The 19,997-nt window shown below is 40.7% G+C and overlaps 1 protein-coding gene across 2 annotated transcripts in view; it reads left to right on the top strand.

The window, feature by feature from the left end:
• The window catches only part of ZBTB44 (zinc finger and BTB domain containing 44), a 37,060-nt gene extending 18,354 nt beyond the window's left edge, over positions 1–18,706 (top strand). Inside the window, exons 2-6 of one of the 2 annotated variants that reach the window (XM_072427048.1) lie at positions 2,177–3,241; positions 5,758–5,842; positions 6,683–6,846; positions 9,675–9,975; positions 17,452–18,706. In XM_072427048.1, coding sequence (XP_072283149.1) covers positions 2,206–3,241; positions 5,758–5,842; positions 6,683–6,846; positions 9,675–9,975; positions 17,452–17,743 — 1,878 coding nt within the window. In that variant the 5' untranslated portion in view covers positions 2,177–2,205 and the 3' untranslated portion in view covers positions 17,744–18,706. The remainder of the gene's footprint in view (positions 1–2,176; positions 3,242–5,757; positions 5,843–6,682; positions 6,847–9,674; positions 9,976–17,451) is intronic. The other variant, XM_072427049.1, reaches the window with a different exon arrangement.
• The last annotated feature ends 1,291 nt before the right edge of the window (positions 18,707–19,997 follow it).

Raw genomic sequence — 19,997 nt, 5'->3', positions numbered from 1 at the left:
TTTCATACATTGCTAATTACACTGTCATAGTAATCACACAATATTTTGCCTATCACACTAGAAGAGAGAGAGAGATTGCATGGCGGAACATTGCGCAGAGAGATTGCATGGTGGAACATTGCGCAGAGAGATTGCATGGCAGAACATTGCGCAGAGAGATTGCATGGCGGATCATTGCACAGCGGAACCTTGCACAGAGACATTGCATGGCGGAACATTGGACAGAGACATTGCATGGCGGATCATTGCACAGAGACATTGCATGGCGGATCATTGCACAGAGACATTGCATGGCGGATCATTGCACAGAGACATTGCATGGCGGATCATTGCACAGCGGAACCTTGCACGGCAGAACCTTGCACAGAGACATTGCACGGCGGAACCTTGCACAGAGACATTGCACGGCGGAACCTTGCACAGAGACATTGCACGGCGGAACCTTGCACAGAGACATTGCACGGCGGAACATTGCACAGAGACATTGCATGGCGGAACATTGCACAGAGACATTGCACTACAAGACTATAGTGACAGGAAAGCTACAGCTCACCTGTCATAGGAGAATGACTTCTGCACAAGAAAACCAGCACTGCTCACCTCAGACTGGCCGCCTCCTGCTCTCTCTGACTCCCTCCCCACTGTTACACGGAGCCTTCTCACACAGAAACGCATCCCCAGAATCTCTATAGACCTGAGGTGCTGATAAACACAGGGAGGGGGAAGAGAGGGCTCTGCGATCAATAGGATCCAGGCAGGGGAGGCTGCAGAAAGGAGGGGGACATGCTGCAGGGGTGATGCCAGGCTAGATGGAACTGCAGCTGCCTGCAGGGGCTCCCCTTGGAGGCATGGGAGGGTATTCGGACCCTAAGTTGCACCCCCATTTCCTCCCCACTTTTGGGGGGAAAAAGTGCATCTTATGGTCCAAAAATTATGGTATTCTTCTAAAAAAAAAAAGCACTTTCAATTGTCTCAGTATATAAATTGCCAGCAGACAATGTTTAATACAATAGTGTAAGACAGCACTAGGACAAAACTTCCACAAAGTAACTGCCACTCCTTTCAGTTGACTCCAAAATTTATTATCCCAAATTTAAAATCAACATCCACAGTCTCTGGTTCTTTTCAAATTTACTTCATATCATTTTATTGTGGTCAGTCTGCTTACTCCTTGCATATCTTCTATATATTCTACAGCAAAGACCCGGTGGCTCTGGAAGCAGATTTACAGGTTCTGCCCACTTCCTGGATGCACCGAGTAGACTCAATCCCTGAAGAACCCTCAATATAATTTTCTGGGCTTAGAAAGGCCCTACTAAAGTCAAATTATTGGGGTCTGGGGGAACCCCTTGCTAAAACCAACTATTGTGGGTCATTGGGGAAAGGGTTCTTATGTTAGGTAGAATGTTTACTCTTAAGTGTTAGAATTTCACCCTTATAGACAACTAAAAACATAATTGTGTCATTGGGCTTTACCAGGTGATTTTGCATTTGGAACTATGCAGTAATCATCAAATGGGATAACATTCAGTGCAAAGAACCCCTGGAAACCTGTTGAGGAACCCTGGAGTTCTATGGGACTGTGAATGGCTGCGCTGTAGAATCTCCCATCCCGCAAACTGCACCCTCCAGGGGTACTGAGCAGCATTATTACAAAGATAAATGCTAACCCAGGACTTGGCCAATGTATTCCCCCTTTTATGTCTGTAGGCCGGTGGACTGTGCTGGAGCTATAGTAGGGCGAGAAAGACATAGTTCTGGTGAAACTACTGTAGAACAAGTGAGATCTATCCAGGAGAGCCTGGGGACTTACATTAATAAAGCAGGTTTGAAATGTGTGAATAGCCTGAGACTGGTGAATTTAGCTGTTTTTGACCAGTATAAGGCTTGGCAACGCTTGTATCGTCCTTACTTTCTTTATATTCAGAGGCAATTATATATGTGGAAAAAGCAGCGTTCAGTTATCTCTTTCCTGGAGGGGCTTAATAACCAAAGACGTATGCAAAAATCCTATTCTGCAACAATCATTGGCATTGATTACATTCTGGAAATCAATATATTTGATGTCAAATCGGAATAGGGCATCTCTAAATATTAAAATGATAATTAAACTAAGAGCATTGGGATATTTCTCATGAACATATTCTAACTTTTATTTATTGTTTTTTCCTTTCAGACTCTAAGCTGCTTAAAGTGATTCTGTCTATGAGAAGAAGGCACCTCCCCGAGCACATGAAGATGGGGGTGAAGACCTTTACGCACAGCTCCCCAGCACACAGCCAGGAAATGCTGGGGAAGCTGAATATGTTGCGTAACGATGGACATTTCTGTGACATCACCATACGGGTCCAGGATAAGATCTTTCGAGCGCACAAAGTGGTCCTGGCAGCTTGCAGTGAGTTCTTCCGTACTAAGTTGGTGGGTCAGGCGGAGGAAAACACTCAATGTGTGCTTGACCTGCACCATGTAACCGTCACAGGATTCATCCCCCTTCTGGAGTATGCCTACACAGCAACCCTGTCTATCAATACAGAAAATATCATTGATGTGTTAGCTGCAGCCAGCTACATGCAGATGTTCAGCGTGGCCAGCACCTGCTCTGAGTTTATGAAGTCCAGCATCTTATGGAACACTCAACAAGAGAAGGTTCTCGATACTGGACAGGAGAGCGCCGCTAACTGTAATAACTTCCGTGATGGTAGCCTTTCCCCGGTGTCCTCTGAATGCAGCGTGGTGGAAAGGACAATTCCTATCTGCCGCGAGTCCCGACGCAAACGAAAGAGCTATATTGTCATGTCTCCAGAAAGCCCATTAAAGTGCGTCACTCAGACAAGCTCCCCACAAGTTCTAAATCCTGCTCCTTCCTACACTGAAGCACGGAGTCAGCCTGTGGACTCATCACATGCCTTCCCCTGGACTTTCCCCTTTGGCATTGATCGACGGTTACAGTCTGAGAAGGTGAAGCAGATTGAGTCTAGAACATTAGAACTTCCCGGACCTTCTGAAGTAACCAGGAGAGTGACAGATTATGTACCGTGTGAAAGCACTAAAGTCAGCTCTCCCTTGGTAATGGAGGAAGATGTTCGGGTCAAGGTGGAACGGTTGAGTGATGAAGAGGTACACGAAGAGGTGTCCCAGCCCGTCAGTGCATCTCAGAGTTCAGTTAGTGACCAGCAAACTGTCCCTGGCAGTGAGCAAGTGCAGGAGGACCTACTGATCAGCCCTCAGTCATCTTCCATAGGTAAGCATTACATCGAACCACTGCTTTTTTTATATAGCTGCATCTCTAATAGGTATCCAAGTATAAAACTATATTCTGGAAGAAGCTGTAGAGCCTTAAACATAGGAGTGCAGGTGCACCATCTGTACTTAGAATGCCTAAGGATTCCCAGATAAAGATGCATTCTCATAAATTGGAGTACTGATTGCCACAAACTTTCCCATCATTGTTATGTTTTATATTTGACAGCAGCCCAGAACAAGAAATCTGCCATTATTATATTGTGAGCTGATAACAGCAGGCGCTTGGTTTAAATATTTAAAGCCCCTCAAAAAAATGGAGGGTTTAAAGTTTACTGTCCCAGGATCTTCTCTGCGGAGCTACAACTACCTAAAATTTCTTCACACAGGAAGTGCTAATCTCCTGGTCCTCTGTGTGTTACTGGCTCCCATGATAATACAAAAAAACAACAGAGGGCTGGTGAAAGCAACCACAACATGTGAAGTAGCACACAGCCATCCGACATTCACAGAAGCTTTTATTGTAGAAAGCTACAGCCAAAGCTCTAGAAAAAAAGTGTAAAATGTGTTTGTAAAAGTTTCAGAAACTTTCATTAAATGTTTTTTCACATTTTTTGGTCAAAATAGTTTACTAAAAAAAACTTCTTTGTCCCTAAAAATAGAGAAACCCACTGAATGATCCCTAGAGTTCTCCTTTTTTTTTTCTCCTTTTTGAGTATAGATATAATTTATCCCAAGCATGTTTACATTCATTGTCTGTTCCAACATCAACTACTCTTTCAATAAAATAATCATTTCCAATGTTAGTTTTGAACTTTCCTCCATCTAGTTTGAGGTCAGGTCCCTATGTTCTTCATCTCTGCTTCATAAATTAAATTGCTCCCGTCTTAGGCCTATTAACACCTTCCGTGTGAAGGGGATGCCCCTCTCTTCCATCTTTATTCCATTTCATATATATTGGGGTTTATCAGCATCAGTAACCTCTGGTCATAAACAGATCAGTGCTAAAGATTTAATTTTTAGAAATGTGAGATTCCTGCCGGTTGCCACATCTGCTGTTCCCATTACTAATCCGACCTCCGTGTGTCCATCTACAAGCGTCACATCCAGGAAGGGAGATAATGCCATCGTTCAAGAATGTTTCACAAGACGAGAAAAAATGTTCTATTTATTTTATTTCTGGAAGGCTTTATAGTGCATTTCATTAAAGTAATTAAATATTTTGCACTCGGCTCATCTGACCTTATGAGCTGTCAGTTATAAATTGCTGCTAGCAGAAGGTCAAACATTACCAGATCTCTCATTGTATGGTCTGTGCTGCTGTACAACAAGTGCATGCAATGTATTGTGAGCTGAGAGATGCTGGATTGTATTCAGAGCAACACCAAGATAAGACTCTCGTCTTCTGTCTTTATCCTCTGATAATAGCGAATGGATCAGACTGCATGTTTGTCCATTTATTATTATCATGTATTATATTATAAAACGCCAACAATCCAGCATCCCCACCATAGTCTAAGGCAGCATACACATCAATATTTGTCACTGGAAATTATCTCTTCCAATCGTTTCTAGTGACAAAAGAGTGACAGATAAATGAACAAGCACGGTACACACAGTGCCAATTCTGTTCTATGGAGGGGGAGAACGAGCGAGCCGCATCCCACTGTGCTCTTCTCCATTGACTTGTATTGCATGTGTTCACTGCCGGTCCTCCATTAACAACATTGGGCGACTCCTGTACACATGTCAGATTCTCACCCGAAACTAGCTTGAATGTGTGTACCTTGTGTGAATGGAAGAAGATGCAAACTCCAACAGATGTCCGGTCCAATATTGGAACCTAAGACCCCAGTATTACAAAATCCATACAAAGTGGAAGAGGATTCGAATGGACTCCTTTATCAAAACAATTTATTATTCTTCAAATTCTATTCCTTTTCAGCTTTATCCAGGGAAAGACAGCAATCTTTGTTGATTCCCTAGAATCCCCATTTGCTTTTTATAATTGGTAATGTGCTTTTCGCTGACAAGCACAGAACTTAAATTGAATAACATATATTCTATACAATGGGAATAAAACGTTAGGTGTTTAGAGATTGCTAACCATAGACAGGTTATGTGTATATAGGGATGCCAAGAGACTGGGAGGAAGTGTGTAGTTATAAGAAGCAGAGACTCCAACTTATCACTCACCTAATCAAGTGTGATTATATTTAATGCCATCTGTATGACGGGTGACTGAGTAAGAATCTGCAATGTATTTTTACCTAAATAGAACAAGCAAGTTTGAATTTCACTTTAAAATGTTGGCTTTTTTCTGGACAGGAAGTTGTGTGTGCATAGGAAAAATGTCTTCCCCATAGACAGCCTTAACTTTTAAAATCTGTCTTTATTAGGCTAATGAAATCATTGCTTTTTATGTCAATCAGTTTCTAGTTTGCCTGCAGTAACCCCATATCTGGGTCAGTGATGATACCTGAGGTCTGAGCTTTGGCTTTTGTTCTTCTGTGTCAGGCTCCATCGATGAGGGTGTTGGGGAAGGATTGCCCGCGCTCCAGGGGACGGCAAGCACCAATGTCCATGCGGATGATGATGACAGGTGGCTATCTGCAGTTTACTACAAGTCTTATTTCAAATTGTTCTTTCTTTATTGATCAGTTAAATTGTTTGTATTGCTGCTGACTTCTACGATAACGCAGACCTGTTGTAGGATCTATTTCATTATATCAGGTCCATGCATGATCAGTAATATGTCATAGTAACCTATCAAGTTAAATATTAATTTTTAGAGATCACAGTCCTCATCCTCACAGTAAAACTGCAGTGGGGAGACTGAGAAAATACTTCCCCCTTCCTGCAGCAGACTGACAAAAGGATGGCTTTTTACTGAGATTTTTGGAACAAATGCTGTTGCTGTATATTGTGACATATTAGGAATGTATTCTTTGCTGCCAGATCTACATTTGATAAGTGTGCACAGCACCCTAGGTTGTAATACCTCACTTGAATATAGCTTTTGTTTTCCATTCAATCTTTCCCACCTCTTTGCTGGCTGCCTGGTGTTTGGAGACAATAATCCCCTCCAGGCGCTGTGGTGCTCCTGGACCGTGCAGTATCATGTATTGCCCTAGGCAGCCCTCTGCACCAGTGCTCACAAAACATTATTGCCCCATTCCTGGCAGTGCGCCTCTGAGAGGGTGCATTTGATGCCATTAAAAATGATTGGCCCCACGTATAGTATGCATGTTACTGTACATCATGTTTTCCTGCTGTGTGTATCTGTAAATGAGTCTGTACTGACTTCCAATAGGTGAAAGTTATTCTGCTGTTAGGAGGATGCAGGAGCTCCATCCTGGGTGTTGATAGATTACAATTTATTACTGGAATCATCTGGAGGAATGTCCGATGTAAAGCTTACCTTTCTGTTGTCTTTCCTCAGACTGGAAAATGTGCAGTACCCCTACCAGCTGTACCTGACTCCCTCCACAAGCAGTACAGAACGGCCCAGTCCTAATGGGCCCGACAGACCTTTCCAGTGCCCCACCTGCGGAGTGCGCTTCACTCGGATCCAGAACCTCAAGCAGCACATGCTAATACATTCTGGTCAGTACTGGAAAATAGAACTGTCGGTAGGGCACATTTGTGGTGTCATCTGTCCACTTTTCTCTCAGCTTTCATCTCTAGAGTGATTTGGGGGGCTGATCCCTTCAACCGAGGTTTGCTTCCATATTCTTCATTCATTCCTTTCTGCCCATCTTTTCCTGCTGGTACCAGATCCTCCCAAGCTTCCAGTTTTGTCTAAATCCTATGAAGCATAATGGGTTCATTGTAAAGCAGATCTTCAGCAACTGCAGTACATGTTACCTGGCAAAGTGTTTGTATTGACCACACAGTGCTCGTCTTTTAATACTCAACCTGACGTCCGGTGCAGAGCGAATCATGGAAGGTTAATAGGAAGCTTTAATATATCTTTAGGGCTTGTGTACATGTGTTTTCCTTCATTAGTCAGCAGATTCCCAGGCTCTCACAAAGACCAGCATCATCTTATGAGAGCCTGGGAATAAGACATGCTGTGTTTCTATGTAACTCATGACATGTATGTACCACCAGAAGGGAACTGAGGCAGAATGCTCCAATGTTTTCATTACAAAGTACAAGGGGGCGCTCTTTGAGTCTGGAGGAAAAGAAGTTTAATCTCGGATAAGGAAAGGATTCTTTACTGTAAGAGGTGTGAAAATGTGGAATCGGCTCCCTCAGGAAGTAGTTTCAGCAACTACTATAGATTGCTTTAAGAAAAAGCTGGATGATTTCTAGAAGCACAGAATAAAACTGGGGATTAAGGATTTAAAGATAACAGAGACTGCTGATCCAGGGAAGATCCGATTGCCTCATGGAATCAGGAAGGAAATTTTTCCCCTGTTGGAGCAAATTGTACCCATTGTTTATAAAGTTTTTTGTGCCTTCCTCTGGATAAACTATGTCCATAGGGTTTTATATCTGGGATATGTTTATTTCCCTAGTGGGTAAACTTGATGGACTTATGTCTTTTTTCAACATTACTATGTACAACACCCTGCTGGACATTTCCTCCACCTTGCAGTGCATAGAGAGGAAGATGCTTATAACTTACAAAATGGTATAAAGTAAACAGAAATGTTATGTATAAAAAGGTTGTTAGTACCCTAATAACATGGATTGGAAGAGATTGGTGGAGACAAAAGATAGGCAGATTAAGTGTCAGCTTTAATATTGCAATATAAATGATAATTATAAAGCGACATTTATTCGGTCTCATGGGACACAGCAGGTTCTGTTCAGATCAGACATGGCCTTTCTCTCTGTCTACACAAGCCCTAAATATCTTTTATTTGTTCAGCTCTGCGTTACTGGAGTTCTGCTTTTCATTTATGGTTCTCTTAGGCTGAATCTACACAGACATCAATCATGTGTGACCTCACCTAACTATTAATTCTTTATAGCATCACCTGTATCTTTGTCTTTCTACCCCCGGTACTGAATTCTTTGCTTGTCTCCAGAATTATTGCAGCTCTTACAATTTTGATAAACTTTATTTGGTACAACACATCCTACTCAAGCTCCTATCTCTAACATGTTTCACACCGAAGAGCTTATTTACATATTATAATTTTTTTCTTCAAATCTGCTTTTTGGGAATGTTCAAGCAACTTTCGCGAGTTCAATGTCAAGATTACAGTTTTATTCTATGAAATATACATAAAATATTCTTTAAGATCCAATAAAAAATTTTTCACACACTTGAAGCAAGGTAGATACATATTTTATCTTTAATGTGTTTCGACATGACAGATTGACTTTTCAAGAAGTCGTACAAACTTTCAACTTCATATCTATATACTAATATACACTAAAAAAATACATCAAACAATGTACTGCAAATTTATAGATAATTGTACATTGCTCTTTTTCTCTGCATACAGCAATTACTACATTAAGCTCCAACTGGTGTCTAAAAAACCACCACCTTACTAGAAATGTTATATGTATCATATATAAAAGATAGTAAAATACTTAATGAACACAGGGATCTCAACACTCAGTTCAAGTAAGGCAAGTAGCACCCTAATGGAGATCCAGGTCGCACAGGAAGGAATCAATATGGATCTCCATTAAGGTGCTACTTGCTTTACATGACCTGAGTATTGAGATCCCTTCCTGTGTAAAGTATTTTTATTATCTTTTATCTAAATTTGACGTACATTCTTTGATAATGTATAATGGTATGTGGATATGAAGTTGAAAGTTTGTACGACTTCTTGAAATGTCCTTCTCAATAAGCTTGATGGGAAAACGCCTTATGGATAAAATATGTATATCCAATGTTTCTTCAAGTGTAAAACAATTGTTCATTGGATCTCAAAGAATATTTTATATATATTTAAATAAATAAAACTCTGTAATTTTTACATTGAACTCAGGAAAGTTGCTTAAAAAGTCCCAGAAAGCAAGTTCAAGAAAACATTTTGTGATGTATATAGGGATGAGGCACTATTAATTAGCTTCTCCCCCTTAACCAATAAATTACTTATCAAAGTATATCATAGGGAAAAGCTTGTGTATTATGTTTTGTTCCAAATAAAGTTCACAGAAAGACAGGAACTTGGGGTATAGAATCAATTCTGTCCTGATTTCTTTCCAAGCATGGACCCTGGATGCTATATCATGTCTGTGAAGACTTAGCCTGACTGGCAACATACATTGCCATCTGATTGATTAATCTTATCACTATGAGGGCTTACCAGATTGTATTGATAATGGTGATTGTACAATATCATGTGTGTCTAGCTTTGGGGTTCCATGATTTACACATTGGGGTGATGTAAATTTTAGGTATCTGTGAGTCACAAGTCTGCTAGAAATTTGTGTTGATGATGTGCCTCTCTCTCCTTCAGGAATTAAACCGTTTCAGTGCGATCGATGCGGGAAAAAATTCACTCGGGCATACTCCTTAAAGATGCATCGGCTGAAACACGAAGGTAAACGCTGTTTCCGGTGCCAGATATGTAGTGCCACATTCACTTCCTTCGGGGAATACAAACACCACATGCGGGTTTCCCGGCACATTATCCGCAAGCCTCGGATATATGAGTGCAAAACGTGCGGTGCCATGTTCACCAACTCTGGAAATTTAATCGTGCACCTGAGGAGCCTGAACCACGAAGCGTCAGAGCTAGCAAACTACTTCCAGAGCAGGTGAGGTGCCCAGCAAGGAGATGGCAGATGGCTGACAGGCCTAAATAACCAAATCTTCCTTCACACAGCGCAAGGAGCTTCCTGCTCTCTGCAGGGCATTCACAGATCAGCCATCTCTGTGTATGTATAGAGCCATACACCCCAACGATATGTGCCAGAGTCAGAGGAGTCCACTTTTCCAAAAGAAAGTACAGCCGATTGGTAAAATATATGTGAAACTGTAATTAAAGGGAAACTATCAAATATTTCCAATGAGCACACATTTTTTTGTTAGTTTATATCCAGGCTTTTATGTTTACATTTCCTATAGAGATGTCTACCTGTATAATAGGCAGTGAGTCCGCATTCGTTTCTAAACAGTTATTTTCAAAAAGGGAATCACGCCATTGTAAAGCCTGACTGATAGAGTTGCAGTGAGAGAATAAATAAAGGAGAGCCCTTCATATGTCAAGTATTGCTGCCCTATGTCCAAAGATTTACAAACTATACATATATGTAAAGTAACAAGAACACTAATGTATAATAATATTTATTTTTGAAAGAATATAGATTCCCTTTAATTACCTTAGGGTTGTTTTTTTTTGCTATTTATCTCCTTGTAAGCTCATCCAGTAAGACTGCAAACATGTCAAAAATGCAGGAAATTAGTGACCAATCAGAATAAATGTACCATATAGTATAATAGTGCTTTCTGATTGGTGGATGTGATTCCTGCAATAGAAACCCTACAAAAGAAGCAAGAACACTGTGTCTGTTGGTCAGTCTTGTCCATACACAATGCAATGATTTCTTTACCGGAACTGCACACAGCCATGTCTGCTCCTGCCACTGACCTGCAAGGGACGAGGGGTGATGTGATGATTACCCTGTGCTGATTGGATGAATAGAGAACCAAAAAACAATTGCATATTCCTGTTAGTCATAGTATGTAAATTTGATGACTTCATGTAAATATTGTCTAGTCAGTACAGTTCAGCTGTGATTACAGGGTTGGGTACTCCACTTAATAATGATATTTGGATTATTATAGATAAGTGGGATGAGTCGATCTCTTATACTTTTCAGGGACTTTACTATTGACATCTCTCCATTAAAGATTCTGAATCCCTGATATCCCCATCTAAAAGGAGCCAGGAACTCAGGTGCCATGCTTGTTCAACTTGTTATTTGAGCGTCAGCTTTGGTAGACCAACCTGTAAGATTCACTTTGCTGGTTTGTAGGATGTAAATATTGATTCAAAATAATATTTTATTTATTTAGCACTCTTGGCTATGGAGACTCACTATAAGGTTGCGCACACACGTTAGATTATTTTTTGTTGGAAAGGATCTTTCATGATCCTTTCCAACGACAAAAGACTAAAAGATGACTGAACGAGTGTTGTACATACAGCACCATTCTGTTCTATAGGGAGGGGGGAGAACATCGTTGCAGCACCCTGCTGTGCTCTCTTCCCTTCACTTGTATAGGAGTAGTTCATGGATCTCCAAGAGGGATCTGTGAACGACATCGGATGAGCGCTGTACACGTCAGATTCTCGTCCCATACCAGCCGGCCAGACGAGAATCATCTGATGTGTGTACGTAACACAAAGAGCAATATAATTTTCCTGATGACATGTTAGCTTTTGATATATAAATATATACACACACCTAAATTTTTGCAGACCTGTCACTTTATCATCAGTCTAAAAGAGGAGATATAAAGCAGAGAAGTATGGAGCTGAGCGGTTCATTAATCAGATAATTGCATTTCCTTTATTTATGTGGCCAAGCTACATTTTACCATTGTTTGGCTGGTTCCTCTGTACAGGGAATGAGGGGTGCAGTTATTCTTTTACTGATTTGGTAATCATTGTTTTCCTGCAGTCTTCTGCTGTACCTTCCATAATTAGTCCAGATAAGGATGCATTGTAGTTTTACATTAGATGAAATATAGTAAAACAAACCACAGACATTTATATTTTGAACAAAATAGTCTTTGGGGACATTTGAGCTCCCTCTATATAAATTCCAGCAGAGGACCCCATGTGGTCCTTTCCCATAAGGCCTTCAGATATATATAGTGATATCAAGCAGTGAGTAAGAGGATATGTTAAGGTTATCCTGGTACCCATGATTCATTGTAATGGAATGATCTCGTTCTCCACATTCCTCTCATACTGTCCCCACCATCTTTTACTAGTAAAAGTTCTGATTTCTTACGCTGTGCGTCACACATCCAAACACGCTTTGTCCAGGCCAAGTTATGTGCTGGCAGAGTAGATGGGATTAAGAACTTTGTTTTTTCTTCTGTAGCCTCTGAGATTGTGTAAATAAGCTTGTCAGCACAGGGAGAGCGTTAACTAAATCATTGCCCTGGTATACTCTGTGAGAAATAAGCCCCGGTGACAATATCAGTAATAGAAATCACTATCTCCCAACACACAGGTGTACGTAAATATATTTCAGTTAGTTTTTTTGGTTCTTCTGGCCCTATAACCATAATGTTTGTTTGCCGTCATTGCTCCAGCAGTTCTACTCCATCATATCATGCTTTCTATGTCTAGCATTGAGTAGTCCTGCTTTAAGATATTACTATTGCCTCTTACATTCAATACACTAATGTGTTTAAAGTGTATCTAAGCTAAAGACAAATTTAGGTTTACCAGCCCTTAGATAGTTGTGGCTGTGTTCTTGTTCTTATTTCAGGTTTTCCCCCTTTGTTTTCACCTAGTGATCCTGCAGGTAACACGCATCCTGTCCTATGGTGACAACGCTTACTACACTGTGTCTGTGAGAAGTGTTGTCACCATCCCGCCATATCCTAGAGCAGATTGTTTCTGTAGATGATAAAGATTGCAGGAAACACTGCCTACAGATAAGAGTCCAGCACAGGATCGTATCAGTTTATAAGGTTTCTGGCAGAAACAAAAGGACATTTGTGTACATTTTGAATAATTATAACTGAATCAAAGAGATATTTACAGTGCAAAAGAATGCTTTTGGTGATGGTTGCTTTGATGAAGTTTCCTTGATAGGATATGAAGCCCTAAAATGCACACAAGTATTGCAGCCTCACCTCAGTATTTACCCAGCCAGCCATTTATATAGCAGACCATCACTTGTTCTTTTGTCTGTAATCTGGGAAGGGTCTGACAGGGTTTACTGGGGAGATTAACACATAATTGTAAATTAATATCGGACCATGACACCATTGACCATTCAGGAGCCTTGTTAGGTGGCCCTATGATCACTACAATACCCAATCATAATGATCTCAGTGTTATAAAACATATATATGTGTGTGTGTGTGTGTGTGTGTATTCTCCGTGCATGTATTATATACAAATTGTGGGTACAAAATTCAGAAAATATTAAATAGTATCGGACCATAGGCATCACAGAAGTATGGGAAGTAGTCTGGAAAGAAGGGGGTTTATGCTGAGACTGAAGGAAAATGTTCTAACATTGATGTCATTGCTTTCTGCACCTTCCTCACTTCATGTTATATAAGACAGGAAGTGACAAGACAAATAAAAATTGTTTCCCAAATCTGAAAAAAATGCCTTTCACTAAACTTTAACTTCCCACATTTATTACTTTCACTGGGCACTGTACTGACTGGCCGGGGTAGTGCCATTTTTATTTATGCCAATCAGCCATCAGCAATCTCTGATAACACAGAGTGACCCATTCCTACAACTTCACCAATATATGAACTATCACTTTAGGCCGGATAGATCCTAAAATACAAAATGCCTTCACCCAGACCTGCTTTGAAATTAAACCATCCTGCAGCTGGCACTCTGCCAGCCTCTTGGTCACTTGCACGGTTTCTGCTTCTTAAAGAACCAGCGTCTATACATTTGGCGGTGGCAGTAGTGAACGGTACTGGTATCACTCACTGCCACCCCCATTTATTCTCTATAGAGCTGCCACCACATTTAGCGTCTCCCCAGAGGCACCGGTTCTTTGGCATGAGGAAGTAGTAAATACAACACAGCTTTCACCCGCAGTGTGAACATCCCCTAAAGGATTGTATGTGGAATCTCTCTCTACCAGTATGAATTTTATGTTGCAGTTCCTGCTAAGAATTATTTCACCCATTGTCTTACAAACAAGGAAAACTATTTACAACTACATATTGGACACATGAGATGGGTTAGGAATTCCAATATTTGGAAATCAGGAGGACACAGCATGAATTTTTGACCTTCTAATGTGTTTGATGCACATCTAGTGGTCAGCCAAAGTTAGGATGATCTACATGCAGAGCAGAAGGGGTGGGGGAATCTCTTCCACATTCCAGGAATTGGAAGTAAATGCAAAGCGGGGACAGCCAACTTTTACCTCCCACTAAGGCTGAATGTAGAATCTCAGCGCTGGGAGGATCGGACCGCTAAACACAAAAATAGCCAGAACCTCCAGCCCAGCCGGGAGAAACAAAAGCGATAAGCCAAAAGTATCCTACACTACCAATCTCCATTCCCCAGAGATCATTGCTGATCTCACTGACATCAGATAAACTAAACAATGATCATCTCATGTCTATGGAGCCTAAAAGTATTCCTGTACTTTACCTATTCAGAGCAAAAAGATTACTTTAAAATACCCCACATACTGTCCTTATCTTTCATCTTCTGCAGCTACATTCAACCACCAGGAATGGAGAGTATTCTGAGTACAGTGGAGCATCCATGTGACAGTGCTTATTTTATATCACATTGGGACAGGTCGTTCCTAACCCTTTGATAGCTCCCAATGCAGCAACTCAATGCTTTCTCAGGACTTCTTCATCCCCAGGGGCTAAACAGAAGACAGGGAGCAAAATATAAAGGTGACCATGTGGGCCAATAAAGTAATCCTGTGAGTTTGCCCTTCCCTGTATAGAAATTGCTGTCTGCATCCCGAAGAAGAATCCCCTATTTTTCCCTAAAATAGGAAAGGGAAATACAAAATTTGGAGTTGGCACCAGTAAAGAAATACAGGGGTGGTAATCCAGTTATGTCTAAGAGGGGATTTCTCTTGCTTCTTGTTGAGTTTTGATTAAAAAATACAAAACAAATCTCCCAAATGGGACACAAAAAATCTTACAATATAACCTGGTTTATTGTAGCCAATTTTTGCTCACGTATCACTATTTCTGCCTGCCCAATGTTTTCTCCAGCCCTGGTAAAGCATTGATACTTCTGGGTATGGGAACGTATGGGGACTATACTGTTCTCCCACTATGCAGCAATTACTGCAAGGGCATGGCCGGATGTCTGGATAGAACATTGAGCACTGAGGGTCGGTGGCACGTTATTGACTACTTGTCTGTAACTATAATAATGTATCCAGTGTGTAGCACCGGATCTATGGATTTATCTAGACAGCTCTATGTGGGCCAATCAGGGCAGCATTTGGGACCATACAATAGAAGGTCCAATCCTTGTGTGGGTTTATTACACAAAAGCAGGAAATTCCCCCTTCTTCAGTTATGTAATAAGTGATAAAAGTATTCTGGTCCTGGGTACAAATAATGGGAACAAATATTAGTGTGAGGATTGGTTTGGTATCCACAACTTGGTCCAGAATACTTTGAATACATCTATGTACAGCCATGAAGAAGGAGGACTCTTCCTTCCCTGAAACGCCTGAAACGAGTTGTATTTTTTTTTTTTTTTTTTGTCCTTGCTAAATGAAGTAGGTAAGAAACAGAGAAAGATGGGCTTTACGGCAAGGGAAGTTGATTAAACATAATACATTGAATTAGCAAAAATGTCCTAGGCTTAACATAGATCAACTAATCTAGTGCTTTGGGTATACATAATTCTCCTATACACTCATAGTATACATATGTCCCATGCTAAGAGAAACACATGGAGTTGAAAGCGCATATAACAATAATTATCCCATGTCAGACACGTTTCGCTCAAAAGAGCTTCTTCAGGGGATCTCTTGGGATTGTGAACTGTTGCAAGGATAATACTGTATACATTGCATATGTTACAATGGAAGTGTTAAAATACAATAATAATATGACTTGTATATAACAACATATGAGACTCATAACAAGTGATAAGCATTTAATTGCTTGTCATGTATAGAAGTGATCAAAACCCGTTGGATGAAGTGCAAAAAGAAGAAAGACAAAGTGTGAAGAAAGACAAAGTGTGCTGTAAAAAATGCTTAATTAGTCTCTTTTATTCTTCATATTCAGATTCCATTGTCCTGCATTGGACAACTATATTCTAGCACACTTTGTGTTTCTTCTTTTTGCACTTCACCCAACGGGTTTCGATTACTTCTATACATGACGAGCAAGTAAGTGCTTATCACTTTGTTACGAGTCTCATATGTTGTTATATACAAGTCATAATATTATTGTATTTTAACACTTCCATTGTAACATATGCAATGTATATATTATTATCCTTACAACAGTTCACAATCTCAAGAGATCCCCAAAGGAAGCTCTTTTGAGAGAAACGCGTTGTGTCATGGGATAATTATTGTTATATGCTCTTAGAACCCCATGTGTTTCTTATAACATGGGACAAATGTATACTATGAGTGTATAGGAGAATTACGTATAGCCAAGACACAAGATTAGTTGATCTATGTTAAGCCTAGGACATATTTTGCTTATTAAATGTATTATGTTTGATCAACTTACCTTGCCGTAAAGCCCTTCTTTCTCCATTTCTTACCTACTACTGAAAACAAGGGCTGGGCAAAACACATACATTCTTTATGTATCAGAAACCCTAGGGATAGAACAGTAATTAGTAGCTATTGGTAAATAAAGATTCTATCTGGACTGTACACAAGGAGTGGCATGTCTGTATTAGGTACATAGGATAACTGAATGATTATGTGAAATGTGTAAAATACAAATAGTTTGAAAGCTTTGCTTAGGCTTCATAATTTATATATTAGTTTATGCTTGTAGTGCTTTAACCTTTTTTCTCAATTTTGGATGGTGTAGGAGACATTAAAACTGTTGTCTGTTTTTTGTTTTACTATCTGTGTCTCATTGGAGAAATCCCCTCTTAGCTGCCACCAAAACCCATTGGAAGATTCCTGGAACCATTTCCTGGTTAAGTGATGATTGGAAATTTTGGATTTTCTTTCTGTCTCGGTAGTATAGGTTGTAAGAAAAATATTGATGGTGAACACTCCCAGGATACAAGGAGTAGTAGAGTCATGTAATCCATAATATCCCTATCGGCCTGCCAGTTTGTCCCACGTGCTGCAGATATATTGTTTGGTTTTATGCCAATTAAGTTATCTCAACTTTCGAAGAGTTTAGTGCTGAAAGTGGCAATCGCTTGCTTGGCCTTCAGGCAGCCAAACCAGGTGGGGCATAACCCCTATAACCCAGCCCTGTCCAGCCACCTGTGATGTATCAGTGTTTGCCCAGATTATATCCTGTGCATGTTGGTTTGATGTTGTAATTCAATGCTTGCAGTGTTTTATCAGTGATGTGATTCTCTTGTTTCTTTCCTTCAGCGATTTCCTAGTCCCAGATTACTTGAGCCAGGAGCAGGAAGAGGCGCTTGGGCAGTACGAACTGGCAGAACATGGCTTTGAAAACAACTCATCTGTCCAAATGCCGGTCATCTCCCAGGTCTCCTCCACACAGAACTGCGAGAACACTTTCCCCCTGGGCTCCCTGGGCAGCCTGGCCGAGAAAGAGGGGGAAGAGGAGGAAATGACCGAGTCTGTCAAGGCCAGCCCTATGGATGAGAGCAGCAGAGATGACAACCCCAAAGCAGAGGCATCTTCCATTGCTGTGGAATAGTCCGGATATGTGTGCCCCGCACCCCAAGAGAATCTGCTTCATCTTTATCTTTTTCCCCACGTTTGGGAAATGCCTGTGATTGTTCAATTCTAGTTTACCTTCTGTTTTCTAAGGAAATCGAATCAAGCTCCTGAGGACATCACTTTTCCATCTCCAGTTCCAATCCTTCATCCTTCAGGAACTTTTTTTTTTAATTTTGTGTGCTGTGCCTGGATACAACCGTCGCACATTTGGAGGTCGTTTCTAAATCATTTTGTTACATGTAACCTGCAGGAAGATGTCTGTGTATGAAGAAGATGCGACTCGCGTGTGACTGCTCCCTGGTATGGTGTGATTATTTGCGTGCTGGGACAGTTGCCCGAGGCGTCCACGTTGGCGTGACCCGTGTGTACTGCAGTGGGAATGCTTTTTTTTTCCTCATTGTGCTGCTCAATCAGAACTCAACAACTTTCTGCTCATCATAGGAAGCTTGAAACTTTCAGTGTAATTGTATTACATGATTGGAGTGTTTTTACTTTGAGAAGTGACCTGTATTGTCTCACTGGGACTGCTCTGGTACTGAGATTTTATCTCAACCCCCTATATGCTTTTCTGTGTGGTATTTTATTTTTTTAATTTTCAGAAATGATTTGACCAAATGTATTCACCAGCAAACAAGTGTACAGATCATCTCTGAACAGAATAAGGAGTATCATTTGACATACTGTCAGCCCGAGAGATGTGTGGACATCCTAGTCTATCATTCTGTAGCTCATCTTGTGTAACCTCTTCAGCAAGCACAAAACTATTGTCCTCGGGTGAGCCGCACTAAGCTAAATTTTAATATTTTATGGTTAATATTTTACTGATAGTTCAGCTGCTGTTGCTATATATTGATATTAATATCTGTGTTTTTTCTTTTTATTTACTAACCTTTTTTATAATATATAAAACTAATTCTCCTACTTTATAGGAGTTTATTAATCTTGTTTTAGTTTATTTTTGTAAGCCTTTCCTGTAGGCCAGGTTCGGGGATTTCTAAACCGGAGCACTTAGGAGAGGTGTAGTGCAAGATTTTGCATTGGTGTCTGGCGGTGACTTCAGGCTTTAATCCTATGATGTAGAAAAAACTTTAATTTGAGTCATGGACTCATGAAGCTGTGTCAGCTTGGGGAGGAACGCTAGAGGACGAAGGAACTCCTTTAGGTCCAACAACATGTATAAAGTATGAAAGACTACCCGACCAGATAGAATTGTAATGGCTTTTTAGGTCAGGCTTTTTCTACATTGTCATGGTAGATGGGAGAATGTACATGCAAATTAAAAGTTGTATGGCCTGTGATAGAGTTTATCAGAGCAATTAGAGTGTTTACAACTCAGAATTTTGCCCTGTTTTATTGTATTTGTCATCCAAATTGTGGACGTAGTGACACCGTCCTTCACCACCCAGTCTGTTGGTCATATATTTGTTCAGAAAATAATGATTCATGAAATTCAACAGAATCGGTTTTGCTTAAACAGCCGAAAAGTCAAAGTTAGCAGCCAATTCCACAGAATTGCCCACTTCTTTTTCTGCAGAAGTTTGGGTTACTGCACCTTGCATGACATCCATGCTCCCTTATTAAACAAGCTGGCATCTCCCTGCCAACAACCAAGATGCTTTAATTGGAAGAGTTGCAAGTCTGATGTAAGGAACATAAGTTTTCCTGAGGGATAATTATTAGGGCTGGATAAAAGCCAGGGGCCACATAGCTGGCGTACCTAAATAAGTATTGTTGGCAGTTTGCATGAGAATGGTCTTCCCCCAGTGACCCTGTTGTGTAAAGGTTGATGAGGGAGCCACTGGCTACACATCTCTGCTCCTGGACTCTTGTTATGATTGGTTGGATATGGCGGGGCATTCCCTTTCTCTTTTGCTCCATTTTCCTGACTTGGGGCTCTTTTGAGAGAGTGAAAAGTCTTTAAGGGCTGGGCTGCTATTAAAAGTAACACATAGGAGGGTGGGGAAGGAAGTGAGAGGTTTTGGCAGTCAGGTGCACCCTGGGGATCCAGCAACACCTGGTTTTAATGCTAATAGGCATCGTGGGGGGTTTGCTCTGATTTGGCCAGGATTAATGGATGGGTGCGGCAGTTCAGCTCTGAAGCTACGGGGTGGCAGGAAATTGTTTTCTCTCATGCGGTCATCTCGCTCTGCCACCCAGCAACTTCATTTATAAGATCACAATGTTACACTACATGGACTATAGTATTATTACACCTCAGTGTCAGGAAACAA

The sequence above is a fragment of the Pyxicephalus adspersus genome, chromosome 11, assembly GCF_032062135.1.
Source record: "Pyxicephalus adspersus chromosome 11, UCB_Pads_2.0, whole genome shotgun sequence".
Taxonomy (NCBI): Eukaryota; Metazoa; Chordata; class Amphibia; order Anura; family Pyxicephalidae; genus Pyxicephalus; species Pyxicephalus adspersus.
This window is presented reverse-complemented; position numbering and strand designations above follow the sequence as displayed.